This window comes from Saimiri boliviensis, chromosome 14, assembly GCF_048565385.1.
Source record: "Saimiri boliviensis isolate mSaiBol1 chromosome 14, mSaiBol1.pri, whole genome shotgun sequence".
Classification (NCBI taxonomy): Eukaryota; Metazoa; Chordata; class Mammalia; order Primates; family Cebidae; genus Saimiri; species Saimiri boliviensis.
Window position 1 is genome coordinate 1,381,261 of NC_133462.1, and position 27,353 is coordinate 1,408,613.

At 43.8% G+C, this 27,353-nt stretch overlaps 3 protein-coding genes across 7 annotated transcripts in view; 1 reads left to right on the forward strand and 2 right to left on the reverse strand.

The window, feature by feature from the left end:
• Positions 1 to 7,078: 7,078 nt before the first annotated feature.
• LOC101030412 (uncharacterized) lies at positions 7,079 to 15,305 on the reverse strand. Its single transcript, XM_074385833.1, is given in 5 exon segments — positions 7,079 to 7,369; positions 7,371 to 8,424; positions 9,062 to 9,160; positions 9,665 to 9,791; positions 15,222 to 15,305. Coding segments are annotated over 5 exon segments (1,398 nt in total). The 5' UTR covers positions 15,255 to 15,305; the 3' UTR covers positions 7,079 to 7,284.
• Positions 15,306 to 19,464: 4,159 nt separating this feature from the next.
• Positions 19,465 to 27,353, reverse strand: part of ZNF749 (zinc finger protein 749) — a 66,442-nt gene continuing 58,553 nt past the window's right edge. For both annotated transcript variants that reach the window (XR_012513739.1, XR_743913.2), the window contains exon 6: positions 19,465 to 19,553. The gene's annotated coding sequence lies outside the window, so the exon portion shown is untranslated. The remainder of the gene's footprint in view (positions 19,554 to 27,353) is intronic.
• ZNF772 (zinc finger protein 772) lies at positions 19,492 to 26,728 on the forward strand. Of its 4 annotated transcripts, XM_074385836.1 has the most exons (4): positions 19,492 to 19,755; positions 20,343 to 20,381; positions 21,211 to 21,337; positions 22,589 to 26,728. In XM_074385836.1, exons 1-4 carry the CDS (start codon positions 19,723 to 19,725, stop codon positions 23,731 to 23,733), a joined length of 1,344 nt encoding a protein of 447 aa, XP_074241937.1. In that variant the 5' UTR covers positions 19,492 to 19,722; the 3' UTR covers positions 23,734 to 26,728. The 4 variants fall into 4 exon arrangements, with proteins under 4 accessions (XP_074241937.1, XP_074241938.1, XP_074241939.1 ...); XM_074385837.1 differs by lacking the exon at positions 21,211 to 21,337 and having other exon boundaries at positions 20,343 to 20,633; XM_074385838.1 differs by lacking the exons at positions 19,492 to 19,755; positions 20,343 to 20,381 and adding an exon at positions 20,467 to 20,633.

Genomic DNA, 27,353 nt, shown 5'->3' on the forward strand with positions numbered 1-27,353 from the left:
GGAGTGCAATGGCGCGATCTCGGCTCACCGCAACCTCCGCCTCCTGGGTTCAGGCAATTCTCCTGCCTCAGCCTCCTGAGTAGCTTGGATTACAGGCATATGCTACCATGTCCAGCTACTTTTTTTGTATTTTTAGTAGAGACGGGGGTTTCACCATGTTGACCAGGATGGTCTCGATCTCTTGACCTTGTGATGCACCCGCCTCGGCCTCCCAAAGTGCTGGGATTACAGGCTTGAGCCACCGCGCCCGGCCTATTTTATATTTTAGTATGTGAAAATTCCTGATGAATCATACAAGATCCTTGTATTTATCTTTATAACTTCTGTAATTATAATCTATATTATGAAATGCCAACAGTCTTAATTTGTATAGCAAATTTATGAGCCCTTAAATCTTACTTAATTCAATTGCCACACTTTGGGAGGCCAAGACTGGCAGATTACTTGAGGTTGGGAGTTTGAGATCAGCCTGGCTAACATGGTGAAATCCCGTCTCTACTAAATATACAAAAATTAGCCAGATGTGGTGCCATGCACCTGTAATTTCAGTTACTCAGAAGCTGAAGCAGGATTATCACTTCGACCTGAGAGGTGGAGGTTTTAGTGAGCTGAGATGGTGCTACTACACTTCAGCCTGGGCAACAGAGTGAGACTCCGTCTCAAAAAAATAAGTAAATAAATAAATCTTACTTCAAACTTTGTCACGTTTATTCTTATTTGTGTTCTTCTTAAAGTTCACATATTCTCTAAATATCTCTTTTATTTGAAGAGTAATCTGCAAAGCATTATTATCTTTCATGTTACTTTCATTTTCATCAGCTTTAAAGCGAATAATCAGGGGCCAATGAGGTGGCTCACACCTGAATCCCAGCACTTTGGGAGGCCGAGGCAGGTGGATCACAAGGTCAGGAGTTCCAGACCAGCCTGATCAACATGGTGAAATCCCATCTCAACTAAAAATACAAATAATAATAATAATAATAATAATTAGCTAGGCATGTGTGTGTCTGTAATTCCAGATACTCAGGAGGCTGGGGCAACACAATTGCTTAAACCCAGGAGGCAGAGGTTGCAGTGAGCCAAGGTAGTGCTACTGTACTCCAGCATGGGTGACAAAGCGAGACTCCATCTCAAAAAAAGAAAGAAAAAAGAAAAAAAAAGTAAATAACCTGGTACGTACTTTGTGTATTGTCTCTTTAAAGTATAAATGAGTATCTGCATTAAATATGATTTTGGTGGAGTATTAATATTGACTTCTTATATTGACCTTTGTTATTTTTAAAGATTTCTTGAAGCATTGGTTGATATTTCTGAAGAAATTCTATCTTAGTTAGCTTGCAATATTTAGTTTTGAGTTTCAGAAAGCTACCCAAAGAATCCATAATATGGAAATTATTCCTTCATTCTTTGCAAGTGTTTATATAGTTATCATGAAGTTTGACGTATTCATTCTTATTGTGACACAAGTAATTATTTAGAGTAGGACCTGAAATAATTTAACAGTCCCTATTATTTCTGTTCATTTGGGTCTTGCCATTCCTGTAACATTGTTTTTGGCATATTCTAGCCCCACCATAAATATCTGACTTCAGACTCTGATATTAATTATCCTCAGATATCTTTATATTGTGGTGCATGTGACACTATCAGGAATATGTTTGCTATATGCTTGATAGACTTACTGTTGCTGTTTGGCCCAAAAATTCCTTCCTCAGCAGAGGAGTTCAGTAACACCCCAGAGTCAGGACACTTTCTGCCCCGAATCTCTTCTTTCCTTTACAACAGAAACTTAAATGCTTCCTGTCATAGCTGGAAGGCTGTGTAGCCAAGTGCCACATATGTGAGGGTGGAATCTTGGTGCATTTAGGGAAACTGTTGGTAAACAATTAAGAATTTCAAAGAGAAACCTCCTATGACTCATATTCTATATAAAGGCAATTATTCTGTCATCCTCTTCCGTGGAAATGTACTTTGAAACTGTAATGTCCATAATCCATGTTGTCACATCTCCAGGTAGGAAACCAACCCAAAGACACACAAATCAACAGAAATTTACTGAGGAAGCTCTAAGGGCCTCTTAAGTATAGGTCATGCAGAGTGTGTGTGTGTTTTTTTTTTTAAACGCACAATTGCGTAGTCTATCCATATTGTTATGAATCACATCTTATCAGTCCTATACTCTAGGCCACATGTGGCACATATAGCTACATACCACCATCTCTGTCAACCTGAGGGATTTCTGGTGAAAAAAAAAAAATGAAGATAAAGATGCAAAGGGACAAGGAGCAGGAAGAGAAAGAACAGAAAGAGGAAGAGGAGCACAAGGAAAAGGCGTAGGACTAGGATGGAAGCAGCCACGACTAGACTTAAAAGACAAATATTTCTCCAAATGAAGATACGCCACTGAGAATTTAGCAAGAGTAAAAAAAGCAAAGATGAGCAAAATCTATGTTAGAATACAGAACACTAGTAAGTCATAAATGCTAGGAGTTAAAACCCTTTGGTGGATGAAGGAGATTTTGATTATTGACTATGGTGCTGGTTTAAGAGATGTGCTGATACTGAGACTATTCACTGGGCTGTGATGTGATAGCTTTACTGAATGCATGCCTTTCATGCAAGTCTGCCACTCCTCTCCATATCTGTTCTTCATTTTAGCCCAGTGATCACTTCTGCATCCTCAGGTCACATAACCTTCATGAGTTTTCTAAGACATCTTCCATTTTACTAATTTAAACCTTCCCTACCATCCTTACTATTCCCTGATTTCTAGATTCATTTTTCCAATTTTTTTTTCTGAGTTTCCAATTTGCCTCTGTGATAGATATTTAAATGTGTTCCAAAATGAACAGACTTCTCAGCTTTTATCACCATGTCTAACTCTCTCTTTTATTTCTACGAATAACACCATCATCTTGCTATTTGCTTTTATTTCCCCAAAAAATGTAGCCATTTTTATACTTAATTTACCATTTTTCCTGATAATTTAACCAATGTTCCAGCAAGTTCTATTCTAAAATTTAACCCAAAACAATTCATAGACATAAATGTAAAACCAAAAACTATACAACTTCTAGGAGATAATGGAGGAAAATCTCTGTGACCACAATGAAGTAAGGAAGTGAAGTGACCAAGATCCTGAGTCTCTTTTCTTCCTCCAACCCTCAGTCACCATCATAACCCTTGCTTCATAAGTCATGCCAAAGCCGTAATAATATCAGCCAGTGCTCAGCCCACAGGTGAGAGGACCAGGCAAAGAATCGGGTAAATGAGAGGTGACATGAAAGGCATGCAGTTTCAAATTTATTCTTATTTATAAAATTGTTTTGACAATTTAGTACAGGCCCTTTGTATTTCCATGTAACTTTTCAGAATACACTTGTAAATTTTTATTTAAAAAATTGGGTTTTTATTGGGATTGTCTCAACCTATATAACAGTTAAAGGAAAACTGACAGCTTAAAACTATTAAATCTCAGATTCAGGAACTTGCTGTGTCATTTACTTAGGCCTTATTTAATGTCCCTCAGCAATGTTTTTACGGTTCTTGAACATATTTTGTTAAACTTATTTCTAAATATTTATTTTTATTTATTTATTTATTTATTTATTTATTTTGAGATGGAGTTTTGCTCTTGTTACCAAGGCTGGAGTGCAATGGCGCGATCTCGGCTCACCGCAACCTCCGCCTCCTGGGTTCAGGCAATTCTCCTGCCTCAGCCTCCTGAGTAGCTGGGATTACAGGCACGCGCCACCATGCCCAGCTAATTTTTTGTATTTTTAGTAGAGACGGGGTTTCACCATGTTGACCAGGTTGGTCTCGATCTCTCGACCTTATGATGCACCCGCCTCGGCCTCCCAAAGTGCTGGGATTACAGGCTTGAGCCACCGCGCCCGGCCTAAATATTTATTTTTATGCTATTGTAAAATACTTTTTTTCAGTTGCCAAGCATGTATTTGCTAGCTAATACATCAACCCAGTATAGAGACACATACACTAGCCTTTTTATCTTAGGCCTTGCTAAACTGAAATATTAGAGCTAGTAGCTTTTTAGTAGACAATTTGAAATTTTCAATATTATCATATCATATGTAAATACAGACAGTTTGGGTTCTGCCTGTACAATCTTTCAATGTTTTTTTTTTTTAAATGAGAAGTGATGAATGTTGACAAATTTATCTTATTATTCCTAATGTTGGGGAAAATCAGCTTATCAAATCTTTGATCACATATATATCAGATGTGCTGTTAGCTGTTTGTTTTTCATAGATGTGCTACATTAGGTAGAGGAAATCATCATCTTGTTCTAGTTTGCTGAGTTTATCAAAACCTAGTTTTGAATTTTGTAAAAACGCTTTTATTACAGTTTTGAGATTTCTATTTTAGTCTGTTAATATAGATTATATTAATAGAGTTCGAATTATTGGATCGAAATCGTATTCTTGATAAACCTCAATAAGTTTTATTATTGTTTTATATGGATGAATTCAATTTGCTAAATTTTGTTTTGTTTTAGCATGAGCGCAAGTTTATTTAAAAAGGCTTAAGGCCGGGCGCGGTGGCTCGAGCCTGTAATCCCAGCACTTTGGGAGGCCGAGGCGAGTGGATCACGAGGTCAACAGATCGAGACCATCCTGGTCAACACGGTGAAACCCCGTCTCTACTAAAAATACAAAAAATTAGCTGGGCATGGTGGCTCGTGCCTGTAATCCCAGCTACTCAGGAGGCTGAGGCAGGAGAACTGCCTGAACCCAGGAGGCAGAGGTTGCGGTGAGCCGAGATCGCGCCATTGCACTCCAGCCTGGGTAACAAGAGTGAAACTCCATCTCAAAAAAAAAAAAAGGCTTTAGGCCGGGCGCGGTGGCTCAAGCCTGTAATCCCAGCACTTTGGGAGGCCGAGGCGGGTGGATCACGAAGTCAAGAGATTGAGACCATCCTGGTCAACTTGGTGAAACCCCGTCTCTACTAAAAATACAAAAAATTAGCTGGGCATGGTGGCACGTGCCTGTAATCCCAGCTACTCAGGAGGCTGAGGCAGGAGAATTGCCTGAACCCGGGAGGCGGAGGTTGCGGTGAGCCGAGATCGCGCCATTGCACTCCAGCTTGGATAACAAGAGCGAAACTCCGTCTCAAAAATAAATAAATAAATAAATAAAAATAAAAAGGCTTTAGTACAGGAAAGAAAGGCAAGTATGCCTGGAAGAGACCCAGTGGGCAATTTGAAGGACCAGTGCCCCAATTTGCTAAAATTTTATGAAGGCTCTGTGCCTACATTCACGCAGTTATTGGTCTATAGTTCTGTTTAATGTCATTGCCTGCTTTGGTGTCCTGTTAACGCTAACTTTCATATAGTCCAGAACTGTTCAAACCTTTATCTTTTTCGAAGAGTTTGTAAACAATTGGTATTATTTCTTCCTTTAATATTTTGTAAAAGTTCTAGGGATGACTCTCAGCTGATGCCATCAAGAAAAATTGCAGTCCTACAACCACGAAGAACTTAAATATGCTAACAACCCAAATAAGCAAGAAACATATTGTCCCTGAGATTCTAGAAACACAATCATGCCAACATTTTGATTTCAGTCCAGTGAGATCTGTGTTATACTTATGACTTACAGAACAGTAGATAACATATTTGTGTTGTTTAAACCATAAGTTTGTGGTGATCTGTCAGGATAGCAATAGAAAGCAAATACATAAACATTATTCTATGAGAATTTCTTCAGTTTCCAATGCAGTATTTCCTAGACTCATGTTGTACCTTTTCTGTCACAACCTGAAAACAGCCTCTTCTGTAAAGACTTCTCATTCCGTTTATTAAAAAATTATATAAACCAGTAAATGGGCATTAAATATACTCAAAGCTACTGGCATGCCACTGCTTGCTAGGCTGTCTCAGAAAAGATAGGAAATATGTGCACATTATCTATATGCACTGAATTCTTTATCTGTAGTTAAACCTATAAATATTTCAGAAGTTGGATATTTTAAAAGATTCATAAGACTACAGTAGCATACTCACGTAAGGCTTTTATTTATAGAAAAAGATATGATAGGGAATACAACACCAAATGCACAATGAATAAAATAACAAACAGAAAAACTGGACTTCTTAAAAATTAAGACAATCTGCTCTTGGAAAGATATTGCTAAGAACTGAAAACAAGGCCCAGCATGGTGACTCATGCCTGTAATGCCAGCACTTTAGGAGACAGAGGCAGGAGGATCACTTGAGGCCAGGAGCTAGAGACTAGTCTGTGCAACACAGCAAGATCTCATCGCTAAATTTTAAAAAAGAAAACAAAAGCCACAGACCATGAGAAAATATTGGCAATGCTTATATCAAATAAGGAATTTGTCTCCAGAAATATTAAGAACTTGTAACCAACCAAATATTTTTAAAAACAGGCAAAAAATAACAGATATTTCACTAAAGAAGATACATGGGTGACAAATAAGCACATTTTAAAATGCTCAAAACAGTCCTCAGAAAATAAAAAGTAAGAACTACGATGAAATACTACTGCATACTACTAAAATGGCTAAAATGAATGGCCTATGACTTCCATACATATAAACTGTCAGAAACGGAAAATCTAATATACTCCAGGAGGAAATGTGAAATGCTAACCATTTAGAACACAATTTGGCAAGTTCTTAAAATTTCAAACATTTGGATCAACTTATAGAATAACTGAGTGAGGAGCTTTGCAGACCTGTTATGCAGCCAAACTGGTGAAAATTATAAAAACACAATTCAGTCTCTGGAAATGGTCACAAGGGTATATGGCAAATAAATATTAAAGAAGATCCAATATTCATAAGAACAGCAAAAGTCAGTCCCATCGGAACCAAAACCACTCCTTTCCTCCCCCACCTCCAAACTCAGGGAGATTAAAACTCCATTCCAGACTGAGTGCAGCCAGGAATACAGGGCCCCCTCTCCCTGGAGCTCCCAGGCAAAGGGCTGTCTTCTCAGGAGGGGCAATCTGTCACGAATTCTCATCCTGCCTCCAGGATGCATATTTAGATGAATGATGTTCAATTGCCAGCTCCCCCATAAAGGCCATTCTCAAAGTTTGTTTTAAATCAGGTCAAATTGATTTAGAGACAGTATATAACCTGCTACCCTAAGGCCTTCTCCAGTCTAAACTTTCTGGTGTTGAACAGAGTTAGGCCTTTAGCTAAAGTCTTTTTCCACATTCACTAAATTGCCCACTCTGTGAACTGTCCAACAGTTGAATGAAATTGGAGATGTGCCTAATGGATTTCCATTTGTTACCTTCAAGACATTTTTCCAAGGTGAACTTTCTGGTGTTGAATGAGGTTGAAATGCTGACTAAAGGACTTCCCACAATCACTGCATTTCTCCAGTGTGAATCCTTCGATGTTTAACAAGACTGGAGCTGTGGCGAAAAAATTTCCCACATTCCCTGCACTCATAAGGCCTTGCTCCAGTGTGAATCCTCTGATGTTTAACAAGGCTGGAATTCTCACTAAAGAATCTGCCACATTCATTGCACTTAAAAGGCTTTTCTCCAGTATGAACTTTTCGATGTTGCATGAGGCTTGAGCTTTGGCTAAAAAATTTCCCACATTCGCTGCACTCATAAGGCCTTTCTCCAGTGTGAACACGCCAATGATTGATAAGGCTGGATTTGTGGCTATAGAATTTTCCACATTCACTGCACTTATAAGGTCTTTCTCCAGTGTGAACTCTCTGATGTTTCATGAGGCTGGAGTTGAAACTAAACAATTTCCCACATTCACTGCACTCATAAGGCCTTACTCCAGTGTGGATTCTGTGATGCTGAACAAGTGTGGAATTATGCCTGAAAGCTTTTCCACATTCACTGCATGTAAAAGGCTTTTCTCCAGTGTGAACTCTCTGGTGTTGAATGAGGTCAGCATTACGGCTAAAGGATTTCCCACAGTCACTACACCCATAAGGCCTTTCTCCAGTGTGAACTATTTGGTGTATAAAAAGGTTGGACTTATGACTAAATAACTTCCCACATTCACTGCATTCATAAGGCTTTTCCCCAGTATGTAGTCTCTGGTGCTGAACAAGTAAATATTTCTGACCGAAGGTTTTCCCACATTCACTGCATGTGTAATGCCTTTTTCCAGCATGAAAGGCCTCCCTACTTTTGGTAGTCCTATGTGACTCCTCTCCCCTGTGAGTCATCTGGTGCTTAAGAAGACCTGAGCTGGTTGGAAGGTCCTTCCCAACCTCCCTGCTTTGCAAGGACTTCTCTGACAGGTGGATTCTGCAACTCCTCAAAACTGGGATCCTGCCCTCTTCTCTTTTTAAGGGTTTCTCTCCACATTGCTGCTTCTGGTGTTGCTGAACATTTGAGCCAAGCACTCCTACAGAAGCACTCTGCTTAGGAGCCTCCTTGGCCTCCACTCCATTCCAACAACCTGAAAGAAATGTTGTTGAAGTATACAGAGACTTCGGTGTAAGGAGGTAGCACTCTCACAAACATGTCTGACTCACCCAGTAACTAGTGCCTGGAACTGCTGGCAGAAATGAGCTCTCAGCAGGAAAGGGCCTGCCGTGCAATGCTGAAGCCAGCCAGTTCATGAATTTGGGGAGGACTTATGAGCCCCAAAGATGCAAGGATGGGATGTAGCACAGGGAGGAGAGACAGGGTCCCCAACACAATTATCTCCAAATGGCCTTCCGTAGGGCTTTGGCTGCTGGAGACACAGGAACACAGCACAGAAGGGTATATCCAGGTCCAGAAAATACCAACTGCAACCAAACAGCTGTTGTTCAAGAACTATGCAAAGGTAAGCCCCCACCTTACCACACATTCAGTGAAAGCTATTGAAGGGTGCTGCTGAGGCCTGGGTCAAACACTGAGGACAGAGAGGTGGGGAATGGCCCTGGGTCAGATATCAGAAGATATAAATGGGTGACTGAGGAATAAAAGATAGAAATCAGCAATGACCCCTTGCTTTGGTATCAAAATATCTGGGCCCACTGGAAAGACTCCTGGTATGATATGAACCCATCCCTGAGTTCATGCCTCCCTGAGCTCCACCCACCAAGTACCTCTTGGTATGGCTGAAGTCATAACTTCCCAAGCAGGCATGAAGGGCTCTTCCCATGACTCCAGCTGAGTTATTTCACGGGTCTTGGAAGATGCAAGTCCTAAAGAAAAGGATAGCTCAGTGGCAGCACTGAGCCAGAATGACTTATCCCATCAGGGACCACAGGAAAGAAAACAAAATAGTACAGAAAGAACCTTGAAGGAGGAACAACCCAGTCAAATAACAATCACATTAGTGACTCAATTCCTGGCACAGACAGACACCCAGATACGCTGGCTAGAAGAAGCAGGCAGAATATAGGGGTACAAAACTGCCACAGATCTGCACAGTGTCACCAGGCCACAGAGAGGCCACCAGGGGTAAGATCCATCAAACTGACTGCAAGACTCCTGACCCCCAAATCCTTCCCTGCACAGCTCTGGGACAGCTTGGGCAGAGAAGGTGGTAGTATACACAGCCCAGACCTACTATAGTAGATACTTCACGATATTGGAGAAGGATCAGTGCCCACAATTCAGCTTTGGGAAGAACAGACTTATCCCCAGGAAAAGGAGGAAGAGCTGAGCCCAGCCCAGGATGCTGGGGTGGTGTGTGAGAACCTTACCCAGAGAGGCCATAAGTGAAAAGTTCTCTAGCATCACATTGCGGTAGAGGAGCCTCTGAGCCTCATCAAGCAATCTCCATTCCTCCTGGGAGAAGCAGACAGCCACGTCCTCAAAGGTCACATAGCCCTGCCAAGATGGAGAGAGTTGAGTTTATATGTGGCTTCCTTAATGGGGACTTTAGACCTCTCCCCAAATATACGCCCCTGCTCACCCTCTTCCCTAATCCCCATCTCAGAGGTAAGACCCTGCCCCAGAGCCACTTATCCCTACTCTTTCCTCATGGTCCCACTGAGCAACCATAGGCAGGTAGGCAGATAAGAGTCCATCTCAGCTCTGGGCATGGTATGCAGAGTCCTACTCTTCTCTTGCCAGACAACTGGCCTTGGGTCCCCCAGATTGTGTTTCCCAAATACAATCAAATTTGTGTCAGTGTTCTCCCTTAAGCCCCCAATACAAGGTCCTGGGGCCATCTGTTTACACTCACTAGAATATGCACATACTCTGTACCGCATCCACCGCCTCCTACACCACTTTATATGCCCCCTCAAGCGTCACCACGTGCCAGTCTACACATGGCATCCAGAGGTCACTTACCAAATGCAATCAGAACTCCATGCCATCCTAGACCTCCAATGGCACTGACTGGCAGGAGCAACTCTCAGCCCCATTTTGAAGGCCTCCCTACTTGGCTGCTTTTCTTGCTTCTTCTTCAGCTACCTGGAATTGCACGTGTATCTGGACACCTCTGGCACTCTTCCATTTCTGTGTTGAAAAGCTGTCCCTTTCCTATGTCACCCTTCCTCTGACTCTCATTAGAATCCCAGACCTGGCCAGGAGCAGTGGCTCACACCTATAATCCCAGCACTTTAGGGGGCTAAGGTGGGTAGATAACCTGATGTCAGGAGTCCAACACCAGCCTGACCAACATGGAGAAACCTCGTCTCTACTAAAGACACAGAATTAGCCAGGCGTGGTGCATGCCTGTAATTCCATCTACTCAGGAGGCTGAGGCAGGAGAACTGCTTAAACCCAGAAGCAGAGGTTGCGGTGAGCCGAGATCGCACCATTGCACTCCAGCCTGGGCAACAAGAGCAAAACTGAGTCTCAAAAAAAAAGGAAAAAAGAAGCCTAGGCCATATGTCTCCCAAACCAGGCTTAGCAATTCTCCCAGATGAACTCATTTGATCTTGAGCTAATCCAGCAGCCTGAGAAACTCCCCAGGTCCCAGGTAAGAACAAAAGCCTTGTGATCCCACAGCTGGATGAATAACCAGCAGTGCCAGGCTTCCTGCTATCTTACCTCATTATAACTTCATCTTCATGTCCATCTCATGTCTACCCCCACAGGAACCTTGGCCACCAGCCAGACCCTCCTCACCCTGACATCCCCTTCCTCATGGCCACCATTTGCCTTCATGTCCTTGTGAAGTCCACCACTCCCATTCAGGTATCCAAGCAAGAGACCCAATTCTTGGCCCCTATACGTTCTCCCTTATTACCTAATGGCATTACCAATAGGACCTCAAGATGCTCCCTCCTAAATCTGCTCCACTGCTCCATCTTGGTCCACATACCAGCTGTACTGGGTCTCCAATCTGAACCCTTCACTGAATTCCAGACTTCTTTGTCCACTCAATGAATCCACTCAAGGGTCTCTGGAACATCTCATTTCAACATGGCCGAAACCTAATTTAATTATTCCCACTGAAAATTACTCTTACCATTCACCTCTCTCTCCCCAACCCTACACTTTAGAAAATCTGCTCACATCTACTTAAAAAACACAGACTCCAACCACATCTCCTATGTCCACAGGCACCACTCTGGTCAGCACTCCCTAGATAACTGTAGTAGTCTCGTTGTTGATCTCCCTGCCTCTACCTTTAACCCTGTAGTTGTTCTCAATAGCAGAAAAAGCTTAACTCTGGTCCGTACTTACTGTGCAGCCTTCCACATTTCCATCCTTCCTGATATTAAGGAACAAACAAAAATACAAAGAACAGAGGCCCAGCTCCTCAGCCAACCACTTCAGGTCTACCTTATACTTGCTGATTTTGACATAACGGAGATCTAAGGCTGAATACCATTATTATGTATCAAATGGAATGCAAAAGCATTCCCAGCACAACCTTACCCCCATGTATTTTCTAATGTTGATCACTATATCTTTTAAACCTCCTGTCATTGGTTGCCAGAAATGAGAACCCCTCCAGGGAATATATAGTCTGGGCCAGACACAGTGGCTCACGCCTGTAATCCCAGCACTTTGGGAGGCTGAGGCAGGTGGATCAAATGAAGTTGGGAGTTCGAGACCAGCCTGACCAATATGGAGAAACCCCATCTCTACTAAAAACACAAAATTAGCCAGGTGTGGTGGCTTATGCCTGTCATCCCAGCTACTCGGGAGGCTGAGACAGGAGAATTGCTTGAACCCCGGAGGTGGAGGTTGCGGTGAGCTGAGAATCCAGCCTGGGCAACAAGAGTGAAACTCTGTCCCTAAATAAGTAAATAAAATAATATATAGTGTGGACTCAGGGCCCTGACTTTGTTTGATCATCTTCCAGGGAACTCAAATGGAAGGGCAGTGAGAATAACAAGCAAGGAGTCCCAAAACACCATAATTCTGAAGACCATGTAGGCAGGAGTTGAGGAGGATGAGGACCTTAAACATCCTCCACTTACCTCTTCATTGTCTATAAGTAACTCTGCAGCCACAAGAACCTATGGAAAAACAAGGCCATGAGAAGCAGACAGTGATGTCGGCCAAGGATCATCCAAGCCGCCTCCTCTACCCTGGAGGCAGGTTGCCTGACTATCTACAGTCTGGACTTTGGTTCTTAGCAATGCCTCTTACTTGTTGTGCGCTTTTGGAAGAATGCACAATTTCCCTGTGCTTAGTGTTGCCATCTGCAACATGGCAATAATAATGGTATTCACTCAATAGAACTACTGTTTGTATCAAACTCATTCTTATGTGTCTAGGACTAAGTATCAACTCTTACTGTACACATAATGCTTTTGTCAACATTTTCAGTGCAAATAAACTGGTAGGTTTTGAAAGTGTGGGTTTCTGGCTGGGTGTGGAGGCTCACACCTGTAATCTCAGCACTTTGGGAGGCTGAGGTGGGCAGATCACCTGAGGTCAGGGGTTTGAGACCAGCCTGGCCAACATGGTGAAACCTCATCTCTACTACAAATACAAAAATTAGCCAGGCATGGTGACAAGTGCCTGTAATCCCAGCTACTCAGGAGTCTGAGGCAGGGGAATCGCTTGAATCTAGGAGGCACACTTTTCTTTTTTTTTAATTTTTTTTTTTTTTTTTTTTTTTTTGAGACAGAGTTTCGCTCTTGTTACCCAGGCTGGAGTGCAATGGCGCGATCTCGGCTCACCGCAACCTCCGCCTCCTGGGTTCAGGCAATTCTCCTGCCTCAGCCTCCTGAGTACCTGAGATTACAGACACACGCCACCATGCCTAGCTAATTTTTTTGTATTTTTAGTAGAGACGGGGTTTCACCATGTTGACCAGGATGGTCTTGATCTCTTGACCTTGTGATCCACCCGCCTCGGCCTCCCAAAGTGCTGGGATTACAGGCTTGAGCCACTGCGCCGGGCACTTTTTTTTTTTTTTTTTAAAAAGGGGTTTCACCATGTTGGTCAGGCTGGTCTTGAACTCTCGACCTCAGGTGATCCGCCCGCCTTGACCTCCAAAGTGCTTGGATTACAGGCGTGAGCCACTATGCCCGGCTGAGGCACACACCCTTTATGTGGCCTCCTTACTTATCTGAACCAGGAGGCCTTAGGCTCGGCACTCTCAGAGTGTACCTCACATCTTTTTTTTTGAGACTAGGTCTCGCTATGTTGCCCAGGCTGGAGTGCAGTGGCTATTCACAGGCGCGATCCCACTACTAATCAGCATAGGAATTCTGACCTGCTCCGTTTTCGACCTGTGCCTGTGCACCCCTCCTTAGGCAACCTGGCGGTGCCCCGCTCCCGGGAGGTCACCATATTGATGCCAAACCTAGTGTGGCCACCCGATCAGCATAGCTCACTAGAACCCAGAACTCCTGGGCTCAAGCCATCCTTCCACCCGCCCGACAGGCATGCCCCACCATGCACAGCGAAAACGTGGGTTTCTTAAACATATTTTTAAATTAAGAATGTGATACTTAAGATATTTTATCTTAATACTTTACAGTATATTAAGTTTACAACCAATTCTGAAGTGCTTACATCAGTTTAACTTAATAAATCTGTGTTGTTTTATTTGCCTCTGTGTGCATATGAACTATGATCAATTAGTGCTTAAATAAGTTCTTAACTCATAAATTCACAAGTTAATAAACTGCGACCTGGCTCTGAGGAACCTGAGCAGATACCATTTCTTTTGGCAGTCTGGCTGCCTGTTACATACTCCGCTGAAGGCAATACTGCTGAGAGCCCTTCTACTGGAGCAGTTATCATCCCTTCTGTGCTGACGGCTAGGGAAACTTAGGCACCAAAGCGGCTGCTCCACCAGCCTGGCTGACCTTTCCTTTTCTCCAGATGGACTGGACATGAGCACCTGCTGAGCCTGGAGTGGAAAACCTATATACTACCCTGCAGTCTCCATCCAGTCCTGGGTCTTTATAATCCTCCATTCCTGCAGACACCAGACAGACCCACTTCGGACCACAAAACTCCATGCTATAGAGGCAGCTGCATCCTACAGGCCCATCTCTCCCTTCCTTCACCTCAGAGCCCAACTGAAAGACAAAGATTCTCCCTCCTAAATAGGAGCCCCAAGCCTTACCCTAGTCCAGGCCTCTACCCACCATGTCTTGGATATCTCCAGCCCAGATCCCTTCCCAAACTTCAGATGTGAGTGAGCAAGCTGCCCATGTGGGCATGACGCCTCCACTCTGGGACATCTCAGGATCACCATGCCCAAAACCTACTCCCTGTGTAGCCTTCCCCATCTCCATTCTTCTTGATATTCAAAACAAACAAACAAAAAAATACGAATAAAAATCCAGAATGGCTCTTCATCCCCTACTTTTCACAGTCACACCTGCTGCAACAGCAATTCCTGTCTGTCCGGTTTTTGAAATCCATCCCAGATCTGATCACTACCCCTCCTCTATGGCCCAGTCCCACTTGACTCTCCACTAGCCTATTGAGTTTACCTACTCACAGGCTGTCTTTACCCGCCTCACCCTCACTCCGGTCTGTTTTGCCTTTGGCAAACTTTTTGAAACAGATCGTGTCGTTCTTCTGTCCCTCGCCCTCCGCGGCCACCGTAGCCCCCTCAGGATGAAGGCGCAGCTGCTGTGGCTCCACACTTGGCTCGCCCCTTCCCAAGCTGCCTACTACAGACACCAAGAGGCCTCCGGTTCGGGACTCGCAGAGTGTGCCTCACATCTTTGCGAGCCGGGCCCCCTGCCCTCCATTCCTAATCCATCACACTGCGTATCAGAAACGGGACCCCGCCCACGAAAAGCCCCAGCACCCGGGGACCTGGGCAGGCGGCCCTCACAGGGCTTTAGGATTCAGGGGACGCCAGGAGAACGCGGCGCTCACCTCAGCGGGCTCCCTCAGCGCGGCCGCCGCCATCAGAGCCTGTGGGTTGAGCCGGGAGGGGGAGACAACGACCGAGGAGAGCACCTGAGCCACTCTAGGCGCCGCCACCAAGCCTCAGACCCGCCTCTGAGCGGCGAGAACAGTGCACGTCGCTAACGCGCCTTCCGGCGCTGGTAGCCTCGGCTTACAACCAGCTTCCCGCAGGCTAAGCTCACCGTTAGGGCAGAGTGACCGCCGAGGGGCGGCGACACCAAAAGTCCCGCCCATTGCGCGCTGCACGCTTGGGCAGGTCTCTTTTCATTGGCCAAGCGTCGCCGCCTGGCGGTACGGCGCCTTCTGGGCAATGTAGTTCCCAACGCGCCAAACTTCGAGGAAGTGGGCGTGGCTACGGAGATGGAGATTAGAGATGATCGTTAATGATGGAGATGGAGATGATAGATGATGATGGAGATGGAGATAGATGGAGATGGTGGTTGCAGATGATAGGTAATGATGGAGATGGAGATAATAGATGATGGTGATGGAGATGATGGAGACGGAAATGGAGATGATGGAGATGGAGATGGATATGATGATAGAGATGGAGATGGAGATGATGATGGAGATGATGGACATGGAAATGGAGATGATGGTGATGGAGACAGATGGAGATTATGGAGATGGAGATAGATGGATATCATGGAGATGGAGATGATGATGGAGATGGAGCTGATGGAGATGGAGATGGAGGAGAAATCAGGGTACAGAACTTCTCTCAGACTCATCCTGAGACTGTTGTAATTGGAGATGGGCCTGGATTTCAGTTTCCTGCAGCTGATACTCCAATCTTTCCTTCTTTTGAAGGACTTGAAGACGATCTTCAGGGCCACAATAGAGAGTTTTCTTTGGGCAGAGCCTTGTATACATTCCCAAATTTCCGTTGGCAAGGGGACACTCAACGTTAAAGTCAACAGTGGCCAAGCAATCCCTGATGCATGATTATAAGAAAACGCTCTGAATTCTGGATGTAGGTGACGACGGTGTAGGGGAGCCCAAGGATTTACTTTCCTCCTTCACCCCATGCTCATTTGTGCTCTTCCCTTCCTCAAGGACCCAACATCGGTGTATAGGCACAATAGGCGGCAAACCCGAAAGGCAACTCCCTCTGAATTTCTCCCCTTCATCCTTTTCTGCTTCATGTTCCCACTTCTCTTCCATTTCCAAATATAAAGCCAATTCCTCACAGGTGGTTAGAATGCTAGACTGTTGTTTACAACACACAACTACTGATTTAAAAAAGATGTCAACCCTTTATTATATGTCATCCCACTACCTCCATTTACATTGAATCTAGTCCCCTCATGTCAGTCTAATTTCCCTGCTTCTTTTCCTGCCCCTTCCATCTGTGGGCTGAATAATAGCCAATTTCAACACAGCCTTGGGGTGACTTATGAGGACAAGAGAAAATGAAGCCTTCCCTCCTTCTTGGAGATTTCTGGAACCGGTGTTCAGTACTAGTTGACTCTGAAAAGGAGGAGGGGAGTCACTATTGGGATTGAGAATATGGTAGATTAGAGAGACACATGTTGTTTACCCATTTGCAACTATGGCATTAGTTATTTCAGTTAGACAATTATGTGGCATGTGGAAGGGAGGGGAGGAGGTGGGGAGGAGAGTGAGGAGAGATGAATCCATGACAGGAGTGGGACAATGTGTAGACAAACTCCCCCTTCTTAAACCAAGCACAGGAATAAATGTTTTACTTCCTTGAGAACATCTATTAGAATGGATTCCGGATCATTCATCTAATAGATTATGTGTAAGCCATGAAAATTAGCTGACCATCATGACATGAACCTTTGTGAACAAATCCAACAAACATATTACAGAATCTTTTCACACAGTAGAAAACATATAGAAAATTCAGAATTTGGCAATAAGAAACCCATATAACATTTAAGAAAATATATATACGTGGTAAAACTATAAAGACATTAAAATAATGATTATCAAAATGATTAACAAAAATGTCATGGAAATGTTAGCTTGATGGGGTGTGTCAGGTATGTAAGGTGATGTGAAAAGAGAGGATGCCTAGGAAACTGTTTTTTAGCCAGGTGTGGTGGCAGGCGCCTGCAATCCCAGCTACTGAGAAGGTGGAGGCAGGAGAATCGCTTGAACCTGGGAGGCAGAGGTTGCAGTGAGCCAAGATTACACCACTGCACTGCAGCCAGGGTGACAGAGCAAGACTCTGTCTCAAAAAATAAAAAATAAAAAAAGAAAGAAACTATGTTTTATCATGACTGTTTTTTCCACAGATGTGACATTAATTAAACAAACTATACCTCTTCTGAACATTATAATGAATTGTGAGACAGTTTTGAAATAAAGAGTATATGTATACAACTTAATTTTATCACAGGAAGAGACAATCAACTAAAACAGACTCATATGCATAGAATTGCAAATAACATGATTGGTTAGGACAGAGAAGACTATTTAATCATTTGGTTTAGGTAAAATCATTGTCTACATAAGAAATTCACTTACAGTGGGGTGCAGTGGCTCACACCTGTAATCCTAGCACTTTGGGAGGCTGAGGTGGGCAGATCACCTGAGGTCAGGAGTTCAAGATCAGCCTGGCCATCATGGTGAAACCCCATCTTAAAAAAAAAAAAAGAAAGAAAGAAAAAGAAATTCACTTATATCTCATTTAATTCACAAAACAAATCCCATGAAGCTTTTTTTTTTTTTTTTAATAGCAACATAGGCTGGGTCTATATATTTTCTAACTTCTGGAATCCATTTTTATTTCCAACCTTTAGGAATATTTATATGTTTATAAGGAGTGAGAACATCAAAGTTTGAGTCCAAGACTCTGCCTCTGGCCATATCTCCTTCAGGGCTGGCAAGCACATTCCTCAGTGTTTGGAAAGCCTAACATACCCAAGGTGGCATGAGAAGCAGATGCACCTCAGGGTCTTATCATAGGTCAACCCTCAACACATGAGCAGCTGCAGGGAATGAGTGAACACTGAGGGCTGTAACCAACTAAACAAATTTTGATGACATCTCCTGCCCTCCCCAAGTTTAGAGCTTAATAACATGAGTCACCACCCAGTAGCTCTGGAAACTCTGGACTTCCATGGAGATGGCCATCTGGTCCTTAGACACTTGAAGTCTGACCACCTCAGCTAGAGAGCCCAAACTAACTTTCCATCTCAACTATCCTTATAATAAGGAAAAGTAGACAGGGAGATGAGGCCATAGGATGGGAAAATATAACCATTTCCTCAAGGAGGAAGGAGCCTAATATTTCAGAAGAGCAGTTCAGCTCCATAACAGGTAAGCAGCTCTATGTCCTGTTATTGTCCAAACACAGTCTTATGCTCAAAGACACCACCCCAACAGACATTGCCTTGGTGATTATAAACTCTTCTGAAGCTCCAGTGGAATCAAGGATCCAGGATCACCAACTATTCAAAAGTACAGCTATTCCTAACCACTACAACCGTCTACTCTTCCACAGATACCACATCTTTGAGACTTACCTGGATGACTTTGGTCTGCTCAACATTGACTCACCAAAAAATGACTGAACATTTTACTGAGAAAAAGTTCTTTCCTCTGCACATACCACCCAAATACAGCATTCTTTCTTCCCAGATCAAGCCTTGATTCACCTTGTTTTGTGTAGTAATGCTTCTTTATACTGCTAAGTAGAACTCCATTGTCTATATATATCATAGTTTGTTAATCCACCTTATCTGCCTGGTTTTGTAGAATTTGCTAAGTTCACATTCTACCTGGGAGCTGAATCTAGAATGGTAAAAACGAACAAGCAAACATAAAGAAAAAATGCCAGAAGTTGTTCTAAATAGTGGTGAAAATAACAGGGGATATGAAGGGGAGAATGTGAGGTCATGGCAGTTGTACTGAGGACACCTTCGGAAATGTTTAAGCTGAAGGCTCAGGACAGTGCCCATTCAGATGAGTTGGATGTGGGTGGCTTTCTTGAAGGTGAATTGAGTTTACACCAAAAAAAAAAAAAGAGAGAGAGAGAGAGAGAGAGAGAGAAGGAGGCAGCTGTGAATAAAAACAAATTTAAAATATTCAGGTAAAAGGTTGAGCAAGTGACAAAGAGATGTGACCTGGAGGTGCCGCTCACTAGCATTGGTGCCATGGGAACTACATTACCCAGAAAACTTGGTGGCTGTGGGCCAATGAAAGCCCAGGAAATGGGCGTTACCGTTGGTGTGGAAAACGTCAGGGCGGGACTTCCTCAACCATCCTCGGGTGGACATTTTGTTTGCTTTTCCATTAAACCACTGGCTTAGTCTCCGGATGTCAGACCTGAGGTGACAGAAACGGGAAAACGTGAGAGCGTCTTCTTCCCTGAAGAGAGGTGGGCCTGAGATTCAACAGTGGCGCTGTCTGAGTAACCAAGCCGCGGGGTTTGGCCTTTGACGGCTGATCCCAGGTTCCCTCACTTGTCGCCACCCTTCCGTAGTTCACTGGCCTGATGGCGGCGGCTGCGCCGACGGGCCAGGCACAGGTGGGTGCTGCGTCTGCGAGTCCGCGCTCTGACCCCCATCTCTCAATCCTAAAGCTTCGAATGAACGGCTTCTCGGGTTACTGCAGCTCAGGCCCCTGTATCTAGAACAGTGGGGGCACTTGTGCTTGGAACCTAATTTGACAGCATGAGTTGAACGACGTTCCAGGCAGAGGGACAAACGTATGCAAAGGCTCAGAGGTGGTACACAGCTGGAGCGTTTGGGAAAACTGGGTCTTTGGTGTCTGAAAGGACCAGAGTGCGTTGTAAGTGATCACACCTGGAATATCAGCCTGAGCAGTTGGCTCTCTATTCTGAGGGTGATGGGAGCCATGGAAGGCTCTAAACAAAGGAGAGCCACGATCTGAGGGTTTAAAAAGTATTCCATAGACAGCTTGGGGGAACAGACTTGTTTTGGCCACAGGGGCGGATAATGAGCACTATTCCAAGGCATCCTTGAAGATGGAAGCACAGAGGGTAGACATTCAGCCCCCATGCACTTTGTAACAGCATAGGAATGTGGGAGGGGCCTGAGCCTCTGGGGTTCCTTCAAGATTGCTTGGCTCTCACAGTCTCCCTTTTCTCCACAGGTTCCCATGAACTCAGAAGTTATTATGGACACTATACAGGTGAGGGGAGAATGTCCATGCTCTCACCGATCCCACCCCACCCAACATGCTCTCCAGGATTGTGGTGTTATGTAGAACACTTTCCTGCTACTCTCCGATCTCTTGGGTCTGAGGACTCTGGAGAAGCCCCAAGCCCAGGGTCCTGAGTCTGGGCCAGGGGTTTTATGGAGGGGTTTCCATTTCTGCCAACCACTGGAATATGGTTGGAAGGTTGTTCCAGGCACAGGAACCAGTCTGTGCAAATACTTAGAGGTGAGACTGAAATGGGAGTTTTCAAGAAATTGCAGGTCTCTTATGTCTGGTGGGAACCAAGAGCAAGGGGTGGGAATCATCCTGAAATAGCTTAAAGATGATTATGTAGATTGGGGGTTAAAAGAATATTCATTTCATTTAGTGAGCCAGGTAGGTGATGGTGGAGAGCCAGAGATGTGAGGTAACTGTGATCCAAAGAGTGATGTACATGTAGAAAGAAATGTAGACTAATGACCTCTGGGCTTAAAGGAGAAAAAGCGAGCCCAACTTTGGTTGTCTGGTAAGCATGATGTTAGGGACCCCAGAGGAATTTGCTTACAGAAGGATGAGGCCCTGTATGCTAGGCACAGAGCTTAGAGGGTGACAACTTCTTCACCTGCCTGTGGTTGCTATGGGCAGACACAGTGATCATTAGGACCATGAAAAGAGAGAAAACACTAATGGTACCTGGTCCTCATATGTCCTGTGAGTTGAGGAGTTAGGTAGGAAGGTATACAGGATGGAGATGTGTGGGGTCATGGATGGGGGTTCTTGGGAGAGATGCTGCTCATGGACTTGGCTCTCCCGATTGTGGCAGGGGCAGGTGAACTTTGAGGACGTGTTCGTGTACTTCTCCCAAGAGGAGTGGGTGCTCCTTGATGAGGCTCAGAGGCTCCTGTACCGTGATGTGATGCTGGAGAACTTTGCACTTATGGCCTCTCTGGGTAAGGCCATCACATCCACCCCAGTGACTTGGACTGGGCCCTGCCCTTCCCGTTTTTTTTTCAGAGCATCCTTGTCCTTCCTGTATCAGAGCCATGGACACTGCCTCCTTCCTTAGTTCCTGGAATAGGTTCTGTGAGTGCTGGGCTTGGGCTGTTTGCACTCCTACCTCCTAAGCATTCCCAAAACCTCCTGTCTCAAAGCCTTGCAGGGATGGATTCAGGAGTTATGCATTGTATTGTCAGCCCAGTGGGTCATATCCATCTTGTCCTTTCCTTGTCTGAATTCCTCTGTCTGTATCCATGACACCTCTGTGCCTGGGATTCTGCACTCTTCTTTAGCTGACAGTTCCTGTGGCCTGCCTATACCAGTAACTGTATGGACCATTATAGTCACTACTTGCTAGGACCACTGGGCTATTACTGCAAGACCGTACTCTGAGATTATTTTAATAATATTTAGTTTTCTATATGGGTTACCCAAACCAGTGTTGTTCTGTCTTTCCCTAGGACATACATCTTTCACGTCCCACATAGTTGCCTCACCGGTGATGGGTACCTGACTGGGTGGACGTGACCCGAGCTGTTGCCACAGGGACTCTAAGTAGGAGTGGCCCTGGCAAGTGGGAGTTGGGGAAAGGTGTGATATCAGGGCTGGGTTCATATCATTCCATAGCCTCCTAGTGCCTACAGTTGTATTAGTGCTAGGGACACTGAACCATACTTCATTTTTATCCACTTTCTCATTTATACACTTGCCTTTCATGCTCTGGCCTCTGGCCTCTGGATGTTTCATACCTCTGCCTCCAAGTCTCGCCTGTTCCTCTCCAGTTCTACAGTACCTTCCAACATTGTCCTAAACTTACTGTTTCATGAGATGTGTAGCCCAAATAATCCTTAACCAACTACTGAGTAGCAATTTGATTTTCTTTGGTATGGACCATAAGCTTTTGCACAACTCTCACCTGTCCCCAGCAGCCAAGAAAATCTGATTGTGAATGCCTTTGAGACCCTGCCTCTTTTTTGTGCTGTACCCCACATCTTTGTCCTCTCCCAGTTGAGGCCTCCTCCATTCTATGACATTTAGATGCCAACTACTGTATAGTACACATTTGCTGAACTTGAGTTTGGACCCTTGTCCTAACGACAGTCCTATGACCTTGGTCTTAGTTGTGTTAGACACATATTTGTAGTAAGGCTTCCCCTCTTCCACCTGTGTCAATTTGTACTTCACTAGCATTTCTCTGCTTTCAGGTTGTTGGCCTGGAACAAAGGATGAAGAGATACCTTTTGAGCAGAGCTTTTCTATAGGATTGTCACAGATCAAGATTCCTAAGGGAAGTCCTTTTACCCAGAAGGCTTACCCCTGTGGGACATGTGGCCTGGTCTTAAAAGACATTTTGCACTTGGCTGAGCACCAGGAAACACATCCAGGGCAGAAACCATACATGTGTGTCCTGTGTGGGAAACAGTTCTGGTTTAGTACAAACCTTCACCAGCACCAGAAGCAGCACAGTGGAGAGAAACCCTTTAGAAGGGATAAGAGCAGGGCTTTTCTTGTGAACAACTGCCCTGTCCAGTCATCAGAGATGTCTTTTGTGACAGAGGCTTGTAAGGACTTCCTAGCCAGCTCAAGCATTTTCCAGCACCATGTCCCTCACAATGAATGGAAGCCACCTAGCAGCACCAAGTGTGAGGAGGCCTTTCACCATGGAAAAAGGCATTACAAATGCAGTGAATGTGGGAAAACCTTCAGCCGCAAAGACTCACTCGTTCAACACCAGAGAGTCCACACTGGAGAAAGGCCTTATGAGTGTGGTGAATGTGGGAAAACCTTCAGCCGCAAACCCATACTTGCTCAACACCAGAGAATCCACACTGGAGAAATGCCTTACGAGTGTGGCATTTGTGGGAAAGTTTTTAATCATAGTTCTAACCTGATTGTACATCAAAGAGTACACACTGGAGCAAGGCCTTACAAGTGCAGTGAATGTGGGAAAGCCTATAGCCACAAGTCTACACTTGTTCAGCATGAGAGTATCCATACTGGAGAAAGGCCTTATGAGTGCAGTGAATGTGGAAAATACTTTGGTCACAAATACAGACTCATTAAACATTGGAGTGTTCATACTGGAGCAAGGCCTTATGAGTGCATTGCATGTGGAAAGTTCTTTAGCCAAAGCTCTGACCTTATTGCACATCAAAGAGTTCATAATGGTGAAAAGCCTTATGTGTGCAGTGAATGTGGAAAAGCCTTTAGCCACAAACATGTACTTATTCAGCATCATAGAATTCACACTGGAGAAAGGCCATATAAGTGCAGTGAATGTGGGAAGGCCTTCAGGCAGAGGGCTTCCCTCATCCGACATTGGAAAATTCACACTGGAGAAAGGCCTTAGGCTGGAATATAGATACTCCATTTTTTTTGTTTAACATAATAACTGACCCCAGAGAGAAGCGCCAAGAGTAGTCTTTATGTGTAGCCAGCAGCCAAAAGTAGAACTTTATACACTCACTCACTCACTCTAGGGAGGTTCTTCTGAGTGCCAGCTATATGGGAAGCTTTCTGGAGCTATGCTGAATTTTCTAGACCCTTGCTGGAATTTCATCAAGGCAGTGCCTCTGATAGAAGCCATCTGTCTTTGTGCTGGAAGAGTCCTGCATTGTGCAAAAGTAACCCTAATATGCTTCAAAAGGCAGACCTCTGTGCTTTTCCCTTCCCTCGAGGGAATCAGTAGCCTGTGGCCATCAAGGATTCTCACTTTTTTCTGACCCACAACTGGTTTAAGCATGAGCATGACCCAGTTTTAGCCAGAAAGATAGGAGCTTTGTTCTGCTGCCCACTAGCAGAGGTTTCCCTTCTTCATGGATATGGTTGATCTCACATGGCACTTCTGATGGATTTGTCCAGCCTCTAAGACATCTAACCTGAAATTGGCTGCCTCATATTCTGGTTTTGTAACAAATGCCTTAATTTTTAGACTATCATAAATCTTGGGGATTCTGTTCGCTTTGTGGATTAGGTTGAGAACAGAATTGGGCTAAGCCAGTATGAAGGGATGAACAGCTTCTGTGAGAGCTCCAACTATTTGTATCTCTGAGGTGATAGTAGGGTGGCAAAGAATAGCTCTTGTTCTATTGTCAGCCTAACTTGCTTTGCTGCTGAAGGACAGAATGCCAGTCTCTGCAGCCCTAATCTTTTTGTCTGTATGTCAGGATTTTTGCATAACTGAGGTCACCCTAAGCAGTTGGCATTTGTTGTGATAATCTCTAGTGTATCTGGGAGCAACGAGAATTAGGTCCTTTGTTCCCAGAAGATATTTCTTATTCTCAAGGCTTCTTAAGGAGTGTTTGAACTCATGGGACCTGTCAAGATCTCTGAAATCTGTTTTTCAGTATGACACTGGCTGTTCTCCAAAAGGGCCGGGTAGGAATCATAGTTGGTGCAGAGACCCACATTATTAAGGGGATGGGAAAACTGCAGCAAACCATGGGGAATATGACCCTTCTAAAGGTATATCCACATGTGTTTCTGTTACTCTGGCTCTACCATGAGGGTTTACAGAAATATTTCCATACCTGTGTCTCCTGTGGATAAGATTACTGTCCAGAAGTCAGTCTAAACATTTTTGCAATAAACTGCACATACTTATAGTATACCATTTGATAAGTTTTGATACACTTCTTTCCCAAAAGTTTCCTGATTCCCTTTATATTTTCTCACTTTCCTTCGCCCATCCCCAGGCAGCCATTGATCTGTTGTCACTGTAGATTTGTCTTTCCTAGAATTCGACAGATAACAGTAATTTAATATGTATTCTTATGTTCCTGATTTCTTAAACTCTGAAATTATTTTATGGTTCATAATGGTGTTCTGTGATTCATAGTTCATTTCTTTTCATTTATACTATGCTAAGAGTATTCCATTGTGGAGAAATAGTTCCAAAGCAAGTGATCCAGAAGAGAACTCACACAAGAACAAAGCCACTTTGAGACCAGCCTGGTTGACATAGTGAAACCCCATCTCTACTAAAAACACAAAAAGCTAGCTGGGTGTGGTGGCAGGTACCTATAATCCCAGCTACTTGGGAGGCTGAGGTAAAAAATTGCTTGAACCTGGGAGGCAGAGGTTGCAGTGAACCAACATTGTGCCACTGTACTCCAGCCTGGGCAACAGTGTCATACATCTCAAAAAACAAAACAAGACAAAACAAAAGTCACAGTATTTGTCACTACTTTAAACTGAAAGTGATGAGCCATCATTTCTGCTATATTTCATGGGTTGCCCTGCCTAATCCTGGTTAAAGATGGAAGAAAACTACACAAAGGTGAAAATAGGGATTTGTAGGGCGTTCTCTTGGACTCTGGTGACCATAATCCTATGTGTTTTTTTTTTTTTTCTTTCTTTTTTAGTTGTTTAATGTGAATTACATTGACTGATTTTTTTTTTGTTGTTAATTAAGTTAGCCTTACATTTCTCAAATGATTCCCATTTGGTCATGATGTACATTGTTGAATTTGATGTACTGTTTTGTTTTTATTTTTTGTAACGAATTTTGCACCAATGTTCATGAGTGATCTTAGTCTCTAATTTTCTTTCTTGCTTGCTTGTTTTTTTTTTCTTTCTAATTTTCTTTATTTCTTGCCCAGGTTTGGCTTTGGTACCAGCATAATGTCAACTTTACAGAATAAGTTGGGAAGTATTCCAGCTCTTCAACTTTCTGGAAGAGTTTGTGTATAATTGGTAGTATTTCTTCCTTAAATGTCTGGTAGAATTCACCAAGGAAGCTGTCTGGGCCTGGAATTTGTTTTGTAGGAAAGTTTATAACAACAAGTTTGATTTCCATGGTAGAGGGCTGTACATGTTACATATACATCTCTGTGTGTGTGTGTGTGTGTGTGTGTGTGTGTGTGTCTGTCTGTCTGTCTGTCTGTCTGTCTGTCTGTCTCTCTGGGCCTGAAATGTGTTTTGTAGGATGGCTTCTAACTACAAGTTTGATTTCCATGGTAGATGGAGGGCTGTACTAGTTATATATACATCTGTCTGTCTGTCCATCCATCTGTCTGTCACTCCATCCATCCATCTCTAGAGTGAGCTTTGATGGTCTGTGTCTTTCAAGGAGTTTGTCTGTTTCACTTAAGTACTCAAATTTTTCAAAATATTATTTTCATACTTGTAGAATTTGTAGTGGTGCTACCTCTTCTATTCCTGATACTGGTAATGTCTATATTTCTTTTTAACCTTTATTTGTTTGGGTAGAGATTTATCAATTTTATAATTTTATTTATCTTAAAGTAGTTGGTATTTTTCAATTTTGTTTTCTGACATTTTGGGATTTTTTTCCATTTTGACTTTTACTAATGCCTTCTGCTTTCATTGGATTTCATTTCTTTTGCTACCTTTTTTTTTTTTTTTTTTTTTTTTGAGACGGAGTTTCGCTCTTGTTACCCCAGGCTGGAGTGCAATGGCGCGATCTCGGCTCACCGCAACCTCCGCCTCCTGGGTTCAGGCAATTCTCCTGCCTCAGCCTCCTGAGTAGCTGGGATTATAGGCACGCGTCACCATGCCCAGCTAACTTTTTTGTATTTTTAGTAGAGACGGGGTTTCACCGTGTTGACCGGGATGGTCTCGATCTCTTGACCTTGTGATCCACCCGCCTCGGCCTCCCAAAGTGCTGGGATTACAGGCTGAGCCACCGCGCCCGGCTCTTTTGCTACTTTTTAACATGGAAGCTGAGGTCCTTCATTTCATACCTTTGTTTTTTTCCCCTAATATTGGGGGGGAATGTTAATGTTAAAAATCTATCTAATAACTGCTTTAGAGCCGGGTGCGGTGGCTCAAGCCTGTAATCCCAGCACTTTGGGAGGCCGAGGCGGGTGGATCACGAGGTCGAGAGATCGAGACCATCCTGGTCAACATGGTGAAACCCCGTCTCTACTAAAAATACAAAAAATTAGCTGGGCATGGTGGCGTGTGCCTGTAATCCCAGCTACTCAGGAGACTGAGGCAGGAGAATTG